This window comes from Rana temporaria, chromosome 1 (genome assembly GCF_905171775.1).
Source record: "Rana temporaria chromosome 1, aRanTem1.1, whole genome shotgun sequence".
Classification (NCBI taxonomy): domain Eukaryota; kingdom Metazoa; phylum Chordata; class Amphibia; order Anura; family Ranidae; genus Rana; species Rana temporaria.
In genome coordinates, this window is record NC_053489.1 from 550271742 (window position 1) to 550293149 (window position 21408).

Here is a 21408-nt window from a genome sequence, read left to right on the forward strand (position 1 = left end):
CTACCCGATGATGCCATATACAGGAAGCGGCCAGTAACATAAAGGATTACTAAGGTTCACCTGCTCCTGACAGTGACTCGAGCTGGGCATCGCCGCTTAGTGAAGGATTGTCTCGGGCGGCTCGGCTACTCTCGGCTGCTCTAGTCCTTCAAAGGGAACTGAGTTCCTGCTGTGAAAAAAGTGCAGGGACGCCGTTCCCACGCGTTCCCGCAGGACTTGAGCCCTGAGCTTCACCCACTCTTGGAAATACATTACTAGACTTGGGGGAAGACCTATCTCTTCAGCTTCTTCAACATCTTGGTGATGCTTGGCTAGTGGGTACTGTGACAGTGTATCTGCAGCCTGGTTGCTCTTTCTAGGTATATAATGCAAGGACAGTCAAATAGGATGCCCATCTCCTTGCAATGGAAGCATTTATGCACAACAGTACAGTTGACCTTCCTTCTAGTTTAACGGCTTAATCAGTTGTATGGTACCAAAGGAAGCCACCACTCAAGGCCCACATTCTGCAATTCTTGTGGATACAGATGCTGGCTGATGGAGCTCATCGATGTGGAATAAACAAGTCAGCTACACTCTAATGACATCAGCTTTCATTTAGCTTTATTGTTTCAGGAAAATAACACAAAAAGGTCTGTGCAGATGTAGCCTCACTCTGACATGTTTCACTTAAAAGTACTTAATTGTGGACAATCTTGTTAGCAATAAGGGGGCATTATTGCAAGAGTGGTAGGTTTACATAAAAAGTAATAAAAAAAAAAAAAAACAACAATTGAAACAGTTTCTTAATTATTTTATTTTACAATTCATTTTACATGTATAAACATTTGTCTATAAATTCAGATAGTGATTTCATTTAAACATGCTTACTTTACAACACTGAATTGTCAGAGTGCCTTACCAATCGCTTCATGTTATTTCATTGAGATGAATAATTTCTCAACTCAAACAATCAAGTCACATTCATCTCTGACAGCAGGGTTTATGGTATCATTTTTCTCCATGACTGTATGAATTATATGACAATTTCACATTCTTGTCATGGTTGATTAAAAATAATATATAACATTTCAAATAGTGCAATGCCATAAAAGGTGTAAATAGACAAGCAAAACAATTATATCTCACATGGTCAAACAGTAAAACAGATAAACATTAATCAAATACAAAAAGATAGATCACATATATCATATGATATTTATCAAAAAACTAGAGTATATAATTTAAATATTTACAATTGCTACAGTATTTAACAATTCAGGGGATGTGTACCGGTGTTCCATTTGTGCCCATTTCTGTTAGCTGTGGGGTAATGGAATTTGCCTGGCACAGCTTGCAGAGACCTTTGAAGGGAACATTATTTTGTACAATTCAAAGGTCTGTGGTAAGGACAAAAAAGCATGGTAACAGTAATCATTGGCAAAAGTTACAATGATTTGTATTTTGTACTACATCTTAGTATACTGATCAGCACCACTTCAGGTGTAGAGTAAAATCAAATCTCACTGGCAAAGAAAACCGGAGCAAAAGCACATTTTTTGATTGTAGGTACAAATTAAGTCTCTGTTCTATTTTTCACATTGAATAGAAGTTGTTCTTGCTACAAATTTTCTAAAATCACCCACTCCTTTATTAGGTTGATGTGTGTTAACAATGTCATTAAAAAAAAAAAAAAAACTACAACATATCTTTACTGCTGTTAAATGGGAAGGATAATATTCAAGTGCATTGTTTCTGCTGTATCTCCAATTGTATTCAAATTTTGATATATGGGCATTACTGTACATGGTTTATGTAGATTCAGTTCAGACTAAGCAAAGCTCTTTTGCTATGGGCTACAATACATTGAGGTATTTTATATGAAAACTCTGTTTGAACATTTTAACCTTTGAGTGACAGATTGTCACTGAAAAAGAATACTTGCAACTGAATGTAACAACCCATGTTGTGTAATTCTTCAGGGGATCTCCTGTCCCTTAGTAACAGTGCTACGTTCAGCCCCACTGAGTTTTCAGGACAGGCTTTTAATGCACAGTCAGGACCAGAACAAAAGCTAAGTTATGGGTTAGTAGCATTTCAAAATTATAAGAGATATGCAGGCGGGCCACAAACTGGTCGAATATTCAAACAGGCCACAAACTGGGCAGTTCCTGCACTTTATACAACATACAAAAAAAGGTTATTTATTGCTTTGCATTGCAGTACAAAATATGTAACTGTGCACACTTTAGAAGAAAAAAAAACATGGGCTTCAAAAAGTTAGTGTGCAGAAATCAGTTTGTTGGTTTTGGCACCAATAAACTGGTGCCAGGTAGTTCTCAGTGAGGCCGCGTACACACGGTTGAACAAAACCGATGAGAATGGACCGAGGTTCAGTTTCATCGGTCCAAACCGACGGTGTGTATAGCCCATCGGTCTGTTTTCCTTCGGTCCAAAATTTTAAAACATGCTTCAAAATCGAACCGATGGACCGCTGCCCGATCGGTCCAAACCGATGGTTAGTACAGAAAGCATCGGTTCAAAACCTGCGAATGCTCAGAATCAAGTCGACGCATGCTTGAAAGGATTGAACTTCGTTTTATTCAGCACGTCGTGTGTTTGACGTCACCGCGTTCTGACCCGGTCGGTTTTTGGAACGATGGTGTGTACGCACATCAGACCATCAGGCCACTTCAGCGGTGAACCGATGGAAATGGCCCCGTCGGACCATTCTCATCGGTTTGGAACGACTGTGTGTACGCGGCCTCAGAGGTTTTTGAAAAGCGAAACAATTTAAAAATGGAGAGTCCCAAAGCCACCCTGACCTCTAACTTCAATATGACCCTTTGACTTGGCCTAACATTTACCATTCCATTTAATCTAGTCATAAAATTTACCATACGCCCTAAGTTAACCCTAACACTAAGACCCCTTTCACACTGGAGCGGATTGCAGGCACTATAGCGTTAAAAATAGCACCTGCAATCCGCCCTTAAACAGCTGTCACATTCACTCCAGTGTGAAACCCCCGAGGGCCTTCACACTGGAGCGTTGTGCTAGCAGGACGGTAAAAGTCCTGCTAGCCGCATCTTTGGAGCGGAGAAGGAGCGGTGTGTTTACCTCTCCTTCACCGCTGCTGCCCATTGAAATCAATGGGGCAGCGTGGCTATAGTGCACACAATGCACTGCTTCAGCAGCGCATTGCAGGCGGTTTTAACCCTTTCGCAGCCGCTAGAGGGGGGTAAAACCACCCCCGCTATCGGCCGAAATGCACCGCAAATCCTCCCATAGCGTCAGCGGTAAAAATAGCAGAGTTTTAATGCCGACGCTATGAGCGGCTCAATGTGAAAGGGCTCTTAAAGAGGAAATTCAGTCCCTGTTATTTCTGCTACTCTGTGTACACATGGCCATTTGTGAATGTCTCATGCATGCACAGTTGTGTCAAAGGCCTCAGCCAGGTCTTTGGAACCTGCATAGACCTGTGGTAAATCTGCTCACACAATACAGATAACTGGGACCTTGATACGTGAAGTACCTCTGCACCTGCTGCAGGTCTCTGCTGGGTCTCTAAGCACATCTTTGCATGCACAGAATCCAAAGGCCTGCATGCCCCTCAGTAACACGGTTTCCTGAGATGTGTGACGTGGACATCTCAGGAGGCAGCAGGTAGCACTATGTCATTCTTGCCTAGCACTAAAAGGTCAGAAATCGTTTAAGACAAAAATGATGTAATTGTGGGATAGAGAGGGGAAAAGCCAAATGGAAATGAATTGCTTTAATGGGCGAGGGTCTGCTTTAACTTTTTTAATCCTGCATAACAATTAACCCACTTCTGATACATAACCCTTATCAACAACCTCTACCTAAAATGTATCTTTATCTTTTTCTATGATTAAAATAGATAGATCAATGTGACTGTTTGATAAACCTTCAAGGTCTAAAGCTAACACCAAAGGAATTCCCCTTAAGGCTTCTCGGTGTGTTGTTTGTTAGACTCAACATTGTCCTAATAGCCTTCTACCAGTCTAAAATTGAAATCACGTGAGACTCCAAACTCTTCTAGAGATCAATATTGCTCCAATTGCTTTAGGATTTTTTTTTCGTGTACTTAAACCCCTAAAATGCCCTAATGTTTTCCAGTTATAGATGTGTGGCTATCTGTAGAACTAATTTGGTCTCTTACTGGCTCAACCCTACTCAGTTTAAATATAAAATAGAAGGTATATTACACATTTTCCTTGCAGACTGAATAAGGGCAATATTTCACAAAGGCAAGAAGTCGCCCTTAAACACATAATATAAACAAGGCAACAAAATAGCTTATAGTTACATTGGACAGTGCAAGTTCTTAATCATTTTAACGATTTAAAGTATATCTAGAGTAAAAGCTGATCTTGTAAGTTTTGGATTGAGTCAGGAATTGTTAAGACCTATCATGTGTTTTCCCATTTTAAACAGCTGTAATAATAATAAAAAAAAGTCATTAGTAGATAGTCACATTCAATATAACTTGTTGATGAACTAGTGATGAAGACATTTTTAGAAATGTGGAAGCTACTTGCATAAGTAGCTAAACATCTTTAAAGGGGTTGTAAAGTCAGAAGGTTTTTCATCTTAATGCATCCTATGCATCAAGATAAAAAAGCCTTCTGTGTGTAGCAGCCTCCCTAACACTTATCTGAGGTCCCTCTCTGTCCAACGATGACCACGAGTGTCTCAGATGCCCAGATTCTCCTTCCTGATTGGCTGAGACACAGCAGTGACACCATTGGCTCCCGCTGATACCAAAGTCAGCTAGCCAATAAGGGGAAAAAGGGGGCAGGGCTGGGAAGGGGTTTCCATCTATGAATGGACACAGGGATCTGTGACTCAACTTGGGTGCCCCCATAGCAAGCTGCTTGCTGTGGGGGCACTGAACAGGAGGGAGGGGCCAGGATCACAGATGAGGAACCCGAGAAGAGGAGGATCCAGGATGCTCTGTGCAAATCCACTGCAACAGAGAAGTTAAGTATAACATGTTTGTTATTTTTATAGGGAAAAAAAGCCTTTACAATCACTTTAACATTACAGAACAAATCCAATTGAATAAATGACTACTGCTAGTTATATCATGACCTGGATAAATGAGAATCTTCACATTCACTGGAACATGACCTTTCCTATAACTTTCTGCCCCTGTGAAAATGGTCTTCAAGACAAATGCTGAAGGTGAATCTCCCTAGCAAGGATGCAGATATAAATAAAAAGTTGACAGGGGTTTAACTTTCTGCACTCTATCCAAAACTTGTAAAACACATTTTCATTGCTATAGCCAGTAAAAATCATACATTTCTTCTTTTACTTTTAATGGCTATTTTCCATATTGTAAAGAAAATATTTCTGGAGTCAGATTTTGGTTATAATATACTGTACAATAATCACAAAAAATCTTCAGCTTCCAGTTGCAACTTCCAGTATGCTGTACCTTCCTGGGGTTGGCATGTTACTCATGGCTGATATACAGATTCATTAGAATTGCTTATATTTTATGAAATTATTTATAATATGTTTAAAGCTGGCAACAAATGTATGCAATAAAGCAGAGAGCATTGCACAAAATGTAGTAAGCCATTATGCCCGATTCATAAAGCTTTAACACATAGATAATATTTATTTTGGCCCTGTGCTTGACCAACTCCCCCCTTTTTTATAGTTTCTTCCTCTTCCAATCTCTACCATGCCCACAGCCTCCTTACCACTACTCTCTTCAATAGTTCTCTTTCCCGTTGCCCTTCCTTACCCTAACTTCTCCCCTCTGCCCTGTACAACCCCCCCCCCTCCTATTCTTCACAGGCTCCTTATCATTTCATCTGATGGTATTTATCATATAAACAATTCCTAATGGCTTTGTATATCCTTGATCTAAATGACTTTCAATGTCGCTATGCATTACCATTTTGTGTAATTTGTACACCCTTCTCTACTGAAAATAAAAAATAAAGAATTGAAAAAATAAAAAATAAAATGTCTGACAGAGCCAGGTACATTGAAATTAGGGTTTAAAGTTGAGAAAAATGATAATCAAATATGTTTTTCACTGAAAGTAAATTGAAAACTGTTGTGAAATATTAGTTAATTAACACTTTTAAATTTCAATATATATTTGGGCAGACACTACCAAAGCACAAAAGGATATAGAACCTAAATGTGCATGCACACAACCTGATACATTCCCAGAAAACCACCAAAAGAGATACCTGCCTTTTCACAAGCTAACTGCAATAAAATTGCACATTTTGATTTACTTAGCGTGGGAAAAGGCAAGGGTGCCTGAAAGCTGTATGCGGCCATTTTTGTGTGAGCAAAAAGAGCTCTCTAGGCTGGAACCCATATAATTATATACAGTATATATCTCAAAACAACTACATTGACACCTTCCTATTTACAAAAAATCAAGGAAGTATGAGCCATTAAGGAAAAAGAATAGTTTTAAAGATATAAAGCTGGAAGATGGAATGATGTATTACAAACAGGCTTTGTATGAATGTCTCTCTCTATGTATATATATATATATATATATATATATATATATATATATAAACAGCAATTTAGATTTGTGCTATTGTTAGAGCGAAAAAGGAAAACCACAGATTCACACTTTTGTCTTCTGATGTGCTCCAAATTCTTCAAAGTGAATTCCCCGAGAAGTTGTAATTTTCATAACAGCTCCATTAGCTCCATCGTCTTCTATGAGACTCACCATTCCTTTGGCAATGAGGGATGGGCTGTTACAACAGAAAAAAAAAGCTGCATCTTAGTATACTCAGACAAATCAGCAATGTAATGAAAGTAGAAGGGATAACAGAATGTTTATTACGAATATATATAAATATCTTGCTTCTACCTATGATGTGTAAATCAAGTTTAGCATTCTTGACAAAAACTGCCAGTGAGAGAACTGTCTTCTGAATGTATTGTAATGGCCTGGTTTAATTAAAAAATGTTTGGAAAAGCTGACTGCTAGCTGATTGTGAAGCAGGATAGAATGTACTGTAAGTGTTTTCAATACTAAAATGAAATCAACTGTTAAAAATTATTAATGTATTGACAGCCACATATGAAAAAATAACTACCCTTCTGCCTTTAGTGCCTCCAGGAGACGTTAATCTTCATCAAGCCTTAACACAGTTCCACTAGTGCATTCTGGTGTGATTTTATTAATATTGACTACTCAAGTCATGAATAAGAGGGATACTTTTTTGCCCCAAAATGTGTTGGCTGTATTTGATTCTCTTAACCATTAAGGCTCTGTGTACACTAGCTCGAAAAACGCTAGATGAAAAACACTGATAATAACATTTAAGTTTTGGCTTGTAGTAGCGTTTTAGTAGCTTTTAGGAGCGTTAGTGTTTTATTAATGGTTTTACAGTACATGAAGAAAAAGAAAAAACCTCAAAAACAGCTGTTAGTAGCATTTTTTTCTTCGGAAAAACGCTCCCAAAAACATTATGCTCCAAAATGCTAAAGCTTGAAATGCTTATAGGAGAAAATAGTGTGCATGGACATATAGGATAACTCTATTAGTTTCTAGGAGCAGAAAAGCTACTACTGTGTTTCCCCCGAAAATAAAACCTAGTGTTATTTTCCAGGAGGGCTGCAATATAAGCCCTACCTCGAAAATAAGCCCTAGTTTAAAATGCTTGTAAAATCCTACAGTGGGGATCGAAAGTTTGGGCACCCCAGGTAAAAATTTGTATTAATGTGCATAACGAAGCCAAGGAAAGATGGAAAAATCTTCAAAAGGCATCAAATTACAGATTAGACATTCTTATAATATATCAAAACAAGTTAGATTTTATTTCCATCATTTACACTTTCAAAATTACAGAAAACAAAAAAATGGCGTCTGCAAAAGTTTGGTCACCCTGCAGAATTAATAGCATGCACTGCCCCCTTTGCAAAGCTGAGACCTGCCAGTGTCATGGATTGTTCTTAATCGTCATCTGGGAAGACCAGGTGATGTCAATCTCAAAGGTTTTAAATGCCCAGACTCATCTAACCTTGCCCAAACAATCAGCACCATGGGTTCTTCTAAGCAGTTGTCTAGAAAACTAAAACTGAAAATAGTTGATGCTCACAAAGCTAGAGAAGGCTATAAGAAGATAGCAAAGTATTTTCAGATGTCAATATCCTCTGTTCGGAATGTAATTAAGAAATGGCAGTCATCAGGAACAGTGAAAGTTAAAGCAAGATCTGAAAGACCAAGAAAAATATCAGACAGAACAGCTCGCAGAATTGTGAGAAAAGCTATTTAAAACCCACATTTGACTGCACGATCCCTCCAGAAAGATCTGGCAGACACTGGAGTTGTGGTATACTATTCCACTATAAAGAGATACTTGTACAAATATGGTCTTCATTGAAGAGTCATCAGAAGAAAACCTCTTCACCACAAAAATCAGGGTTTGAACTTTGCAAATGAACATATAGACAAGCCTGATGCATTTTGGAAACAAGTTCTGTGGACCGATGAGGTTAAAATAGAACTTTTTGGCCGGAATGAGCAAAGGTACGTTTGGAGAAGAAAGGGCACAGAATTTAATGAAAATAACCTCTGTCCAACTGTTAAGCATGGGGGTGGATCAATCATGCTTTAGGGTTGTATTGTAGCCAGTGGCACAGGGAACATTTCACGAGTAGAAGGAAAAATGGATTCAATAAAATTTCAGCAAATTTTGTATGATAACTTGATGCCATCTGTGAAAAAGCTGAAGTTAAAGAGAGGATGGCTTCTACAAATGGATAATGATCCTAAACACACCTCAAAATCCACGGGGTATTACATCAAGAGGCGTAAACTGAAGGTTTTGCCATGGCCTTCACAATCTCCTGACCTCAACATAATTGAAAATCTATGGATAGACCTTAAAAGAGCAGTGCATGACAAACAGCCCAGAAATCTCAAAGGACTGGAAGACTTTGTAAGGAAGAATGGGCAAAGATACCTCAAACAAGAATTGAAAGACTCTTGGCTGGCTACAAAAAGCGTTTACAAGCTGTGATACTTGCCAAAGGCACCACCAACACTCAGGCCCAATTTTACGCACCTGTGTGCCATTTTTAGCGGCAGAAGCCAATCCTGCATTTGCCAAGGATACCTGTGAGTTGTTATTGGAGTGAAGGCAACACCAACACCCAAGGCCACATTTTTATGCACCTTCTATCCAAAGTCTGCAAAAGACACCAGACTTTATGTAAAAAAAACACTTTTGTCTTCCACCACAAAAGGCATGCTCAATGTAGTTCAAAAGTCTGCCAAAAAGACACCGGAATTTATCCATAAAATCTCTAATATTGTTTTGAGTGCACTAAATTGTGGCCTCATCATACAAACTGGCTCCCCAAGCTGTTGTTTACAAAATAAAGAGAGCTTTCAGGGAAAATCTATTTAAATGTCATTTTTTTTCTTTACGTATATCAGTTTTGTTGCAGCAGGTTCCACACATGGTACAGATGCCACACATTACAGGCAGACTAAGGGGACCCCCCAGGCACTATATTTAAAGTTTTTTTTTTTTCATTTTTATTGTTTCACTTTAAGCACCAATAAAACCATTGCTCCTTTAAAAACTATATTAAAAAAAAATATTGCATTGATACATGTCCCCAAGTGCAGTAGCTGGCCCCCATACTCTTCTTATGGCCAATAACTTGCACATAAGCTTTCAAAATGGCCAACTTTGATTTTTCAATTCGGGTCTCATAGACTTGAATAAAATTGTGCCAAATACCTTCGTTATAGCGCCACTCTGTGCTTCTGTGACTCACTGGAACTCTCTTCCCCGCAATTATATTACAGAAACACACATATTATACATTATATACTACTGTAATAGAGTGGAATTATACAGTGGGGATCAAAAGTTTGGGCACCCCAGGTAAAAATGTGTATTAATGTGCATAACGAAGATTAGACATTCTTATAATATGTCAAAAAAAGTTAGATTTTATTTCCAGCATTTACACTTTCAAAATGACAGAAAACAAAAAAATGGCGTCTGCACCGTAAAATTCAAACCACCTTATTTCTGATGCTCCCAATATTGTGTTAATGATAATCTAGAGTGATTTCAATCACCAATCCTGCAAATCCCCCTATAAAATGTATGTGGGATGTTTGCAAATAATATTTTTGAAAACAGCAACTTTGTAGTATTTTAATGCAGCTTGTAAAACTAAACTAGCCATGCAAGTGGTAAAATTTAACTGACCTGCCAGCTTACAGCAACATACAAATCAAATCTAAAGGAGGCCCAAGGGAGGAAACAAGTGCTCTATGTGCCAAATAATGTAAAACAATATTCGCTATTTCAGCAGAGAGCTTGCCAAGTAAAGTATAAATAAGAAGGCCAGTATGGTGGCCTGAGTTTATGGGAGGAGCCCGGAGGGTATTTAAGCAGCCCACTCACACATGCTCTTTGTCGGTTCAGTGTGCAGTACTACACGTCACTGGGCCGACTCTTCCCAGCTCACCTCATATCCGTGAGTCTGCGCATTCAATCGCATTCGACATCGCAAGCGCTTTGCGGCTTCTCCCTTCATGGTCTTCGCCGGCGGTTCCCGCTTACTTCGCAGGTAGGATTCAAACCTTTTCGTATCTTGTGCAATCTTACAATTCGTTATGCTTCCTATCCTGCATCCCTTTTGGGAAAAAATCTGCTTCTGAGTTACTTTTGCTCATGTTCCAACATCATTTGGCTCAGGCGTAGTACATTTGTAACTTCCTTCTGCCAAACATACGATTCATTTGTAAATCCATTTGGAGATTGACATGTGTTTGTATGGGTTCTTTGGCAGATTGAGGTGCTAATTGGACTCACATGGTGCCTTGTCTGCACTTGATTAGCCTGGGGGGATGGGTGGTTGGTAGGTGTTCGGTTTCAAAGCAAGGGGTAGCATACACTCTACAACCAATTCGTATTAGATTCGTTCAATACTCCTTACTATCAATTCGTATCGGATTCATTTCATGCATTTTACAACCATTTTGTATCAGATACATTGCATACTTTCTACCGTTGTCATTCATTGTTTCCCCATGTCGTGTGTTTTAGTTCCCGCAGCGGAACTTAGGAATTGCTTGTTCCCGCAGTGGAGCTTACAAAGCATTGATACGCACTTCTCGTGTTCTATTTTCTACACCAAACCTTGTTGTTTTGCCCCATGCACGGCATCACGCTACACATTCCCGACATGTTTCACTCCAGCCACAGTCCGCCGCAAACTCACTCGCATGGCCCACTGTCGCAAGTAAGATTTACACATTCTTTATGTCCTATCAATTTGCTACCATTCGTTGTCTCCCATATCGTTCATTAGTGGCCCCTATGGGCGTTGTCCTTTTACCTTATACTGCTTGCTTAAGGTACAAACAAACCAGGTGTTTTTATCCTTTCTCAGTAACCCAATTCTTATTGATTGAGACCTTGCAACCATGCAAATCATCTCAGCAGTCTGATACCCTTGCTGAGACCCTTGCAACACATGACCATTACAAAATGCAAAAAAAAAAAAAAAAAAAAAAAACGCAAAAAAGGAAAAAAATATATAAAACGCAAAAAAAAAAAAAAAAACTATTGCCACCACGTAACCTCAGCCCAGCAACCTGACACCTGTTGAGACCGTTGCAACGATGCAAAATTCGTCTCCACAGCCTGACACCCTTGTTAAGACCCTTGCAAACGCAATACCGTCTTAGCAGCCCCACACTCATCGAGACTCTTGCAACCACACTAAATCGTCTCAGCAGCCGACACCCTTGTTAAGACCCTTGCAACACATGACCCTTACAAAACGGAAAAAAAAAAAAAAAAAAAAAACGCAAAAAAAAGATAAGCAGAAAGAAAAATAAAAGTGCAGAAAAAAAATAAAAATTGCCACCACACAATCTCAGCCCCGCAACCTGACACCTGTTGAGACCGTTGCAATGACGCAAAATTCGTCTTCGCAGCCTGACACCCTTGTTGAGACCCTTGCAAACGCAATACCGTCTCAGCAGCCCCACACTCATGGAGACTCTTGCAAGCACAGAAAATTGTCTCAGCAGCCTGACACCCTTGCAAACGCAATACCGTCTCAGCAGCCCCACACTCATGGAGACTCTTGCAAGCACGCAAAATTTGTCTCCGCAGCCTGACACCCTTGTTGAGACCCTTGCAAACGCAATACCGTGTCAGCAGCCCCACACTCATGGAGACTCTTGCAAGCACACAAAATTGTCTCAGCAGCCTGACACCCTTGTTAAGACCCTTGCAACACATGACCCTTACAAAACGCAAAAAAAAAAAAAAAAAATATATAAAAAAAAAAAAAAAAAAGCAGAAAAAAATTAATTGTCACCACACAATCTCAGCCCAGCAACCTGACACCCGTTGAGATCATTGCAGCCATGCAAAATCGTCTCAGCAGCCTCACACCATTGTTGAGATCCTTGCAAACGCAATACCGTCTCAGCAGCCCTACACTCATCAAGACTCTTGCAACCACACAATACCATCTCAGTAGCCTCACACCATTGTTGAGACCCATGCAAACGCAATACCGTCTCAGCAGCCCTACACTCATCAAGACCCTTGCAACCACACAATACCGTCTCAGCAGCCTTACACCATAGTTCAGACCCTTGCAAACGCAATACCGTCTCAGCAGCCCCACACTCATCAAGGCCCTTGCAACCACGGAATACTGTCTCAGCAGCCTCACACCATAGTTCAGACCCTTGCAAACGCAATACCATCTCAGCAGCCCCACACTCATCAAGGCCCTTGCAACCACGGAATACCGTCTCAGCAGCCTCACACCATAGTTCAGACCCTTGCAAACACAATACCGTCTCAGCAGCCCCACACTCATCAAGACTCTTGCAACCACGCAATACCGTCTCAGCAGCCTCACACCATTGTTGAGTCCCTTGCAAACACAATACCGTCTCAGCAGCGCCACACTCATCGAGACCCTTGCAACCACGCAATACTGTCTTGAGCAACCTCCCACTCGTCAAAGACCTTTGTGACCATACAGTCTCGCCCCAGCAACCTGGCATTCATTGAGACCCTTGCAGCCAGACAAATCATCTTTGGCCTCATGTACACTGCTGTTGGTAAAAAATAAAATAAAAAAAATGGGTTCAGACGGATGTTCAGAGGCATTCGAAACGCCAATGCCTGTAACAGCTTGTAAACACTGCCAGATGCGGTAACTCATGTTTACCAGCGTTTCATTCACAGTCGTTTTCATAAAAAAAATAAAAAAATAAAGGGGAATATTGTCTCAGCAACTTGACACTCATTTGAGACCCTTGCTAAATGTAATATCATCTCAGCTACCTCACACCCTTCTAGACCTTTGCAACCACACAATCTCATCTCAGCAACCTGACACCCGTTCAGACCTTTGCAGCCATACAAAGTCATCTTAGCAACCTGACACTCATTTGAGACCATTGCAAATGCAATATCGTCTCCGCAACCTGACACCCATTTAGACCCTTGCAGCCATACAAAGTTGTCTCAGCGGCCGACACTCATTTGAGACCATTGCAAAACGCAAGATCGTCTCAGCAACCCCTCACTTGTTGAGACCTGTGCAACCACACCATGCCATCTCAAAACAAACCTCATAATCATCGAGACCTTTGCAACCACACAATATCGTCTCAGCAAACCAGACTGAGACCCTTGCAACCACCAATACCATCAAACCTTCATACTCAAGGCCCCTGCCACCACACAATATCGTCCCAGCAACCTGACACACACTGACACCCTTGCAACCGCACAATATTGTCTGCAGTAGTATAAAACACGTAGCGGCACGCACCTACGTGCAAACCCGAATACAAACTAAACTTGCAAACACACCTCAGTGACAAACAATCAGCCACACAAACACACAGTGGCACCCAGTTGGCCATTCATCTTCAGTGGCACGCGGGCCACTCATCTTTTCTCAGTTTTTTCCCTGCGGTTAGTTCAGGTTTTCATCCAGCACCAGCAAGTGCACGTTGGCCTGCGAGTGCACGTTGGCCTGCGAGTGCATGTATATCGTCTTGTTGAGCACCTGTGTATTGTCTTGATTTTCTCACACCAATGCAAGATCCAGTCCAAGTTCTCAAACTAGACCAAGCATCAGTAGCAGACTTAGCTATGTGGGACAACTTCCCCACCTGATAGAACATCATTTCAATCTTCATCCCGGCAGTGTCAGCCGAGCCACCAAAGGCTTTTGCAGCCATTTTTAGGCCGCCACTGGTTCTCCAAAACTTGGCCCCCAGAAATTCTCTTAAATTTTTGCTTCACCCAGTCTTCATCACGCCTCGTGCTGCACCCCATCGTGGCAGCTGCCCAGGTCTGGGTCCACACTTGAACAGGACAGACACTGTTCTTCACCACAGACAATCAGGCCACAGCCGACATCATCAATTAAGATAGATCTAAGTCACTCCCCATCACTTCCTGCGCAGGCTCGCGCAGCTGTCACTCCGTCACCAGTTAATATCTTATGTAGACCTTTTCCAGGCAAATGCAAAAAGCAGCTGATGCGCTTTCCTATTCCAACCTTGGAATGGATGTTTTTTCCAGCAAGAGCCTGGAGCCGACCCAACAACTATCCCTGTCCCACCATGGACATTGCTGACGATGGACTGAAGTCGCATCTCGCCAACGCAATCCAACTTATTAACCACTCCTTGGCACGCAACACACTGAAGGCCTATCGCACTGCTTGGAACACTAATCGCAAATTTTTGGCCCCTTGCCCCGGAGCAGCAATAGGCAACGTTGGACACATCCTAGCCTTCATATCGTATTGCCACATGCAGCTGACCATTTCTCAATACTATCTCGCCATATCTAGATGACATCCAGCATTTCCTGTCCCTGCAGGACCCCAGTAAACCGTCAGTATTCTCGAGCCCATGCAGTCAAATCCCTCCTACAGGGCATACAGAAGCACTGTAGTCAGTGGCAAGCGCCTAGCTTTCAAGAGTCCCCTCTTTAGGGACATGTCTAAAATCCTTACTCGTTCCCTGTTTAGGGCTTTGCCCAGTCTAGTCACCCAACAGCCATCTACCAGGCCTTCTACGGTTCCCTACAACCTAGTGAATTTAGTCCGCGGCTCCGGCAGTCACACACTGCTCCGACGCCACCCGACTTGCTTTCGAACCACTACACTCTCACAGTCTGCAAACGCAACAAACAGGCCCCTGGGGTTGACATCAACCTGTTTCAGCCTGACGCCCAGTGACGGTGCTCAACCCACTACTGCTCCATCTACCCAGCCAATCTGAGGGTAGCTCGTTGCTACCCTTTCTAAACCAGCTCCCTGAGTGTCAGCCAGTGTGTCAAGCATGTCAGAATCCTCCTAAGTAACTTGTGCTTCAAACCCCAGTCAGTTCTCTGGACATTCTTTCCGAATTGGAGCAGCCTCAGTTGCCTCCCAACAGGGAGTACCAGACTACGTAATCAAGATACCAGGCTGATGGAAGTCTCCTTGTTTTGCCACATACATCCCAAATCCTCATGAAGGAATGGCACAAGCCTTTACCAAGCTGGCTCAATAAATACAAGAAATCAATATAAACTATTTCCCTATCTGAGTCTTTTGCCCCCTTTTCTTGGCATACTGACCAGACCACCAAGGCACACTTCAGGTCTATTTATGTTGTAAGTCTTGTCGCGTGTTTATGTGATCCACATCTCTCTCGGTTAGAGGGTAACGACCATAAATAAGAAGGCCAGTATGGTGGCCTGAGTTTATGGGAGGAGCCCGGAGGGTATTTAAGCAGCCCACTCACACATGCTCTTTGTCGGTTCAGTGTGCAGTACTACACGTCACTGGGCCGACTCTTCCCAGCTCACCTCATATCCGTGAGTCTGGGCATTCAATCGCATTCGACACCCTCCCGCCCTTCCCTTTTTCAGGGCACTTCTCAGCATGTCCTTCTTCAATTAACTACCCATTACTTACCTTGGGTATGCCCCCTTTTCTTGGCATACTGACCAGACCACCAAGGCACACTTCAGGTCTATTTATGTTGTAAGTCTTGTCGCGTGTTTATGTGATCCACATCTCTCTCGGTTAGAGGGTAACGACCATAAACAAAGATTAATACAACATGGACCAAGAAAAGCAAGTTGATTCTATAAACAGAAATTTTTAATGGTCATGATGTACTATGCTTAGCATTTTGGGATTGCACACTTTCTTTTGTTTAACAGCTATACCCATGTACCCATCCATGTTTCCCTGCATGTATGTACTGTACTTTTGTAATATATGGAAGTAGTTAAACTTTCCCCACACATGAATTATACGGGGGATTATAGTAATGTCAAGAGAGTTACAGTATATACATCTGCTGGAAGACCATCCCCCAAGGTCTTTTCTAAATAACTACCTAGTTGTTGGTCTGAATATGCCATTTTGAAGGGACTGTAAAATTGGTAGAATGTAAAATTGATAGAATGTGTCTACTACCGTATATCAGAAGTAAAAGAGACTAACCATACTCATACTTCACTTTCTATTGTCCCTTTTCACACTGATGGCTGCTGAGCCCATGCTATATCTTTCAATAAAATTTACTGCTTTATCTCCCTCTTCAAAAAATTCTGCTTCATAAAAAAATAATATAATATATTAAACGTCAGTTTTCTTTAAAGCTCTTTTTCCCACTAGATACCGTGCTGCTTCCCAATTCTTTAAAGAACTAGTAGAGGGATTTTTACTATGTTTTTCTTCTGCTCTTATCATTTGTTTTATCAGATTTCTCTCCCATTCTTTTATTTTCTTTAACAGCTGACATTTGTTTAACAAGTAGCCCTCAGAGATATATATGATGCAGATAACCATTGATTTATTTGGTTGTTATCCTTTCATGTATGTTAATATTTTTAAATGTTGTGACTAAAGTCAATAACTTTTACAATTTTCTTATGATTATTGGTACCTTAAAAGTCCTACTCTGCTTTTTTGAAACTACTACCTTTAGAATCCATCTCTTCCTAAATGCAAGTGGATTGTACCAGCCTAATATAATGTGATATAGCACCATTCATCATTAATAAAGTTGGGCTGAACACCACCGTTTCGAGCCAGAACTTTTGAATATTTCAAAAGTTCAGACCCGAACTCCGTACCCTATTCAAGTCTATGAGACCGGAACTTGAAAAATCAAAGTTGGCCATTTTGAAATCTTATGTGCAAGTTATTGGCCATAAGAAGAGTATGGGGGCCAGCTACTGCACTTGGGGACATGTATCAATGCAATATTTTTTTAAGATAGTTTTTAAAGGAGCAATGGTTTTATTGATGCTTAAAGTGAAACAATAAGAATGAAAAAAAAAAATCTTTAAATATAGTGCCTGGGGGGGGTCCCCTTAGTCTGCCTGTAATGTGTGGCATATGTACCATGTGTGGAACCTGCTGCAGCAAAACTGATATACATAAAGAAAAAAAAATGACATTTAAATAGATTTTCCCTGAAAGCTCTCTTTATTTTGTAAACAACGGCTTGGGGAGCCAGTTTGTATGATGAGGCCACAATTTAGTGCACTCAAAACAATATTAGAGATTTTATGGATAAATTCTGGTGTCTTTTTGGAAGACTTTTGAACTACAGTGAGCATGCCTTTTGTGGTGGAAGACAAATGTTTTTTTTACATAAAGTCTGGTGTCTTTTGCAGACTTTGGATAGAAGGTGCATAAACATGTGGCCTTGGGTGTTGGTGTTGCCTTCACTCCAATAACCCTTCACAGGTATCCTTGGCAAATGCAGGATTGGCTTCTGCCCCTAAAAATGGCACACATGTGCGTAAAATTGGACCTTGGGTGTTGGTGGTGCCTGCAACATGTAACTGCTCCCAGTTACTCTTGGAGGGCGCAGGACTGACACAGTGTTCAAAAAATTCAGCTGACTCCTTTGTGCATGATGATGGGGCTATGGCAGGAGTAGCTGTAGACAAGCAGGCAGAAGAGGCCGCTCTGGCAACTGCAGCGGATTGCGAACTAGTGTCAGCTTGGATGATAGAGGAGGACGGTTTACTATGCTGGACAGCATGGGCAACATAACTAAACAGAGAAAAACGTACCCTGCCTGAGGAAGGACCACGTCCACCTTTGCCTGTTGACAAGGACGCTGCTGGCCCCCTCATAGTGGCATGGGAACATCTGCCTCTCCTTGTTGGCCTCCCAGACATGATGGGGGGGCTTATGCTGGTCATGCGCATTAATCTACGGGATTTACTAAGCAGCTGCATCGCAGACCACAGCTATTAGGAAGACTTTTATTGCTGTCACAAGCTTTGGTCTATGCTACCCAAATTTAATAGATAGTGAGAAATGTATAATTAGATGCCATTTATTCAATGAAAAGTGGTGTTTGATGCTCTTTAAATTGAGCCAAACTGAGCTCTGCTCCACCTATTTCCACCCCAACACCACACTGCAAAAGGTTCCTGTGGGATGGGATTATGGGCACTAAGCCATAATTGGGCAAAGTCATCATGACTTTGTCCAATCATTGCTGACTGTGCTCGGTGTCCTGATTGGGAAAAGCCTTGCACCTGACCAGCAGTCAGGAGCATTGTTTCATCCAATTAGGGCCCTAGATTGCACTGTGCAGCGTGAACAGGTGCAGGTGAACACCCAGTCGAGCGCCCCGCAAATTCGATGTTTATGCCAAACTTTTGCTCGCCTCGAATGTTTAGCCGAAATCTACTCATTGACAACAAAAAATGCTCAAGCTTGGTCTTAAAAAGATAAGCATGGGTGGTCCCAAGGTGGGGACTTAAAAAAAAATTTGGCTGAGTGTAACATCATTGTGTGCAGTGGTTTGGTTCTCTGCATTAATCTCAGAGTATCGCTGGCTCCAATGGGGAGATAGATTTCACAGATTGAGTTTTAAAATGATTGTGAACCCTTCATTTTTTTAAAACAAACATGTATACTTACATGCTCTGTGCAATGGCTTTGTACAGAGAATCCCAGATGCTTCTCTTCTCTGGTCCCATCCATCACTCCTGGCTCCTCCCCCCCACCCATTGACCACCATAGAAAGCTGCTTGCTATGGGGACACTCAGGCAGGCTGGCTCCCAAGCCAGCTTTGTGTGTTCATAGACACACACAATGTGGTTCACCCTGCCTTGCTCCCTCCTCACTGACGGTGATTGAAAGCAGCAGGTACCAATGGCTTCTATTGCAGACTCTGACCCCATGACTAAGAGAGCCAAGAGGGCTGCTTCTCTCATGCACATTGCTGGATTGAGATTGGGCTCAAGCATAAGGGGGGCTGAGGAGCTGCATTCATAAGTTTTTTTTTAATCTTAAATACATACATGCCCTTTATCTTTTCATCAGAATACATGTGCTCCCACTGTGGAGACTCTCCAAATTTAGAGTTAGGGTCTATAGGATACAGGGAGCCTACAGCTTATGCATGTATTTGCAAATGTGGGCAACTAAACCCCTGTTTTGAATGCATACTGTTGGACAGGTTAATTTGGTTGGTCGCAGGCTGGTTGGTAATTTGAGCTTGGAAATTCTTTGGTTTTATTTGACATGCGTTTGACCTTCCAGTGCTCCTTGCTGTGAAGACCAATTATTAGTGTGGGCAGTGACCTTTTTTTGTATTGTTGACATATTGGTCAGGCAACGCACTGACACCTTTGCTGCCATTTTGCAATGTGCTGGGTGTCTAGTGTGTTCCTGCGCCTTTAAGGAGGGTTGGGCTCCCTCCAGTCATCTGCCCTTCACCTATCAATCAGAATACATGTGCTCCCACTGTGGAGACTCTCCAAATTTAGAGTTATGGTCTACATGATACAGGGTGCCTTGGCGGGGCCTGTAGTTTACGCATGTATTTGTAAATGTGTGCACCCAATCCCCTGTTTTTAACGCATACTGTTAGATAGGTTAATTTGGTTGGTCGCAGGCTGGTTGGTAAGTTGAGCTTGGAAATTCTTCGGTTTTATAAAAAAAACAAAAAAAACAATTAGCCTTTAGAACCACTTTAACAGCATGTACATTGTGTGCTGCTTCCGTCACATACCCAAAGGCAAACTACTCCAGTCTAGCCTCAACCTCCTTCCCCTTGTCTTTGGAAGTTTTCTGGCTGTTCAGCAACTTTTGATACTCCTACTGCTGTGTACACCTCTTCCCTTTTCTTTTCATCTCACCAAAAACTCACTCTCAGCTGAGAAAAAACGGTGCACCCAGAGGTTGGAGCCTTGACTTTGATGTAAAACCTTTGTGTACATTACAGGCTGCTTTAGTTACTCTTCTGTTGCATGTCCACATTGTCCTGCACTGAGAGCCTCCATACTGACAGCATGTCAAAATAATGCAAAGCCAGCATCCTGACATCAGTAGTGGCTACTAATGGAGCTGGAAAAAAAAAGTTCAGGCTCAGGGGGGAAGTCAAAGGTTATCATGTATAAATATGAACCATGGAAATCTGCTAATTAAATGATAGGTTACTTGCACTCATTTCTGCACTTACTCTAGTACACCAAATGATTTCATCATGTCCTTTATGTTATCCTTGTATTTAAAATATTCTCCCATATTTTCTTCTTTCTCGATAGATTCTAGAAGTGGAGTGTCTACAAAGGCTGGACAAACTGTATTTATTCGTACTCCATAGTTTCCAATAGATGCAAGTGCCTGTAGAGAAGAAAAAATAACAGGAATTGAGTTTGAAATCTACACTCTTACAATCTTACAATCTACAATCTTACCACTACTTATTAGGCTGCATTTTTTTAAATTGAAGTTGAATCAACTACAACTGTTTTCACCCATTCCTAGAAACATCTCCAGTTTCTATTCTCATCCCTTTCCAAGGAGGTCTCCAGCTTCTGTTACCAACAGTATCTAGCTTCTGTTCCTAGCCTACACCAAGGAGGTCTGCAGTTTGTATCCCTACCCCTCTTCAAGAAGGGCTCTAGTTTATATTTTTTCCAAGCAGGTCTCCAGTTTCTCTTTCCAACCATCTCTAATGCCGCATACACACGGTCTGAATTTCCGACAAGAAAAGTTTGATGTGAGCTTTTGGTCGGAAATTCCAATCGTGTGTAGTCTTCATCAGACTTTTTCTGTTGGAACTTCTGACAGCAAAAATTTGAGAGCTGGTTCTCAATTTTTTCCGACAAGAAAAGTTCTTGTCGGAAATTCCAATCGTCTGTATGCAATTCCGCCGCACAAAAAAACACGAATGCTCGGAATCAAGTCGAAGCATGCTCGGAAGCATTAAACTTCATTTTTCTCGGCTTGTCGTAGAGTTGTACGTCACCGTGTTCTTGACGGTTGGAATTTCGTGTGACTGTGTGTATGCAACACAAGTTTGAGCCAACATTCCGTCGGAAAAAAATCTATGGTTTTCTTGCCGGAAT

At 41.4% G+C, this 21408-nt stretch overlaps 1 protein-coding gene across 2 annotated transcripts in view; it reads right to left on the reverse strand.

Annotated features, from left to right (window-relative positions):
• Window positions 1-4974: 4974 nt before the first annotated feature.
• The window catches only part of HPGD (15-hydroxyprostaglandin dehydrogenase), a 141689-nt gene continuing 125255 nt past the window's right edge, over window positions 4975-21408 (reverse strand). Inside the window, exons 6-8 of one of the 2 annotated variants that reach the window (XM_040333565.1) lie at window positions 20517-20680; window positions 6560-6743; window positions 4975-6467 (exon numbers count right to left, since the gene is read on the reverse strand). In XM_040333565.1, coding sequence (XP_040189499.1) covers window positions 6611-6743; window positions 20517-20680 — 297 coding nt within the window. In that variant the 3' untranslated portion in view covers window positions 4975-6467; window positions 6560-6610. Of the gene's footprint in view, window positions 6479-6544; window positions 6744-20516; window positions 20681-21408 lie in introns of both variants that reach the window. The other variant, XM_040333556.1, reaches the window with a different exon arrangement.